Source organism: Leptonychotes weddellii, unplaced genomic scaffold, assembly GCF_054177405.1.
Source record: "Leptonychotes weddellii isolate Sample4059 unplaced genomic scaffold, ASM5417740v2 HiC_scaffold_24748, whole genome shotgun sequence".
NCBI classification, from domain to species: Eukaryota; Metazoa; Chordata; class Mammalia; order Carnivora; family Phocidae; genus Leptonychotes; species Leptonychotes weddellii.
In genome coordinates, this window is record NW_027838421.1 from 1 (window position 1) to 2251 (window position 2251).

At 60.0% G+C, this 2251-nt stretch overlaps 1 protein-coding gene across 1 annotated transcript; it reads left to right on the top strand.

Annotated features, from left to right (window-relative positions):
* The first annotated feature begins 67 nt into the window (after positions 1 to 67).
* LOC145718896 (AP-2 complex subunit alpha-1-like) lies at positions 68 to 2245 on the top strand. Its single transcript, XM_081810402.1, has 5 exons — positions 68 to 158; positions 498 to 554; positions 661 to 743; positions 863 to 951; positions 2107 to 2245. The coding sequence occupies exons 1-5, from the start codon at positions 124 to 126 to the stop codon at positions 2233 to 2235; spliced, it is 393 nt and encodes a 130-aa protein (XP_081666528.1). The 5' UTR covers positions 68 to 123; the 3' UTR covers positions 2236 to 2245.
* The last annotated feature ends 6 nt before the right edge of the window (positions 2246 to 2251 follow it).

The window sequence follows — 2251 nt, forward strand, 5'->3', positions numbered from 1 at the left end:
CCCCCCCCCCCCCCCGCCCTCTGCTGCCTCTCTGGGATTGGCTGCCTGCCACACCTGTCTTCTCTTGTCTGCTCTGGGATTGGATGGCCCAGCGAGCTGGAGCCGCCTGCCCCTGAGAGCCCCATGGCTTTGCTGGCTGACCCAGCTCCAGCTGCTGAGTAAGGGGTGGCCTCAGGGTTGGGGGGCAGATCTGTGTCCCCAGGGAGGGTTAGGGGACTTCAGGCTCTTATCAAGGGGTTCCTGATGAGCTGCAGAGGCAAGGATTTGGAGGGGAGTGAAAGTCGGGGTCCTCTGACGTGGGGCAGGGGTGGTGGCACACACCAGGGTCCTATTCCCATTAGAGGCAATCGCCAGTCTGATTCTGGGGTTCTTTGTGGGAATCTGGGTCTGTGGATTCTGGGGTTCTGTCCTTTGAGGGGTTACTGTCTCCCACCTTTAGCTTGGGTCTTCTCTAGCCCCCCAACTTCTTCCCGTCTCACTGCTTTCCCCACCTGCAGCCCAGGTCCTGAGGACATCGGGCCACCCATCCCAGAAGCCGATGAGCTGCTGAATAAGTGAGTCATGGGAAAGATCAGGAGGGAATGGGGACAGGTGGGGAGCACCGAGATGGGCCCAGACAGGCACCCCTGGCATCCTGAACTCCCTGCCGCCCCCACCTAGGTTTGTGTGCAAGAATAATGGGGTCCTGTTTGAGAACCAGCTGTTGCAGATTGGAGTCAAGTCGGAGTTCCGGCAGAACTTGGGTGCGTCCCGAGGGGGGCAGTGTGGGGATAGGGTTTCGGGGACACCTGGGTTTGGGTGGCATCTGGAGAGGAGGTTGAAGGAAGTCAGATGGAGCCCTGCCCCTCCCCACCCTCTGCAGGCCGTATGTATCTCTTCTATGGCAACAAGACGTCCGTGCAGTTCCAGAACTTCTCGCCCACTGTCGTCCATCCTGGAGACCTCCAGACTCATATCCTCCCGGCCTGGCCCAGCCCCCTCCCCCGAGCCCTGACCCTCCCGGTCTGCCTTCCTGGCCACTGGGAAGCAGATGGACCCAGGTCCAGAACCCTGTTCAGTCTTCTTGAGAACCCGCGTTACTTGTTTGAGATACAGTGTCGTCTGTGAGACGGGTGGGCCTCTTCTCCCCAGGACAGCCTGAGGACAGTGAAGTGATGGGATAGGTGTGTCTGTTTGTCCCTGTCAGGCCTCTTCCATGTCCTGACCTTGTCCTCCACTGGGCTTCACACTCACGATTCCATTGCCTTCTGCATTCAAGAGCCAGGCCTGCAGGTCTGGATGCTGAGCAGGGCCTTCTTTGTGATCTGAGCCAGTCACTTGTCCCCTGTCTGAAGTGTAGACCCTCTTCCTTCTCATAGCGTTGTGAAGGTCAGTGTGGTTGGAAAACTCTGGAAGGGTGGCTGGCATAAAGGAAGGTGTCAGTCCTCCTTTCCCTGTCATTTCACGCCCACGAAATGACAGGGGTTAGGCCCCAAAGCTTTGAGGACCTTTTCAGTCCTTTGCCTCATTCAGCCAGCCCTCATCAACATCTCCAGAACCCCAGGCAGGCTCAGCTGTGTGCTGGGCATGGGTGGGGGCCAGGGGCGGGAGATGCCTAAGACCCCACCCTTGTCAGCTTGAAGGTAGATGTAATAACGCTGCCGCCATTTTTGGTGCCCTGACCGTGTGCCAGACACACGAACAAGTGAGCGTGCCGGATTAGTTCACTGAATGCTGAGGACACTGTGTCATTTTGCAGCTGAGGCTAAGAGGTAAAGTAGCTTGCCCAGAGTCCCCGAGGTGGTAAGATCCAGGATTCAAACTCAAGTCAGCCATCCCAGCCCCGGAAGGGCTTCTGCCCTAATACGGTGTGACATGTGCCATAATGGAGGTCTCTGCGCCCATCATGAAAGGCCGGAGTAGGCACCCAGGGGGGTGGCCGGAGGTCTCACTTAAGAAGGGCTTTGAAGTTTGGGCCTTGCACGATGCGCCCGGGAGGGCAGGCCCGGCCCGGCTTCTCAGTGGCCTGCGGGCTGGGGTTCGGAACCAGCAGGGGTTCGTGGCCAAGACCGCGGGGGGAGGGGGGGGTCGCCGCCTCGCTCCGGCTTCCTTGACCCCCAGCGGCTACAGCTGGCAGTGCAGACCAAGCGCGTGGCCGCGCAGGTGGACGGCGGGGCGCAGGTGCAGCAGGTGCTCAACATCGAGTGTCTGCGGGACTTCCTGACGCCCCCGCTCCTGTCCGTGCGCTTCCGGTGAGTCGGGCGGGGCCCTG

Bases quoted from the DNA above. Each gene is read 5' to 3' on its own strand.
- LOC145718896 (XM_081810402.1), top strand. From the start codon at position 124: ATGGCTTTGCTGGCTGACCCAGCTCCAGCTGCTGA. The intron at 159-497 runs GTAAGGGGTGGC...CCCCACCTGCAG, and splicing joins GACCCAGCTCCAGCTGCTGA to CCCAGGTCCTGAGGACATCG. The intron at 555-660 runs GTGAGTCATGGG...GCCCCCACCTAG, and splicing joins GCCGATGAGCTGCTGAATAA to GTTTGTGTGCAAGAATAATG.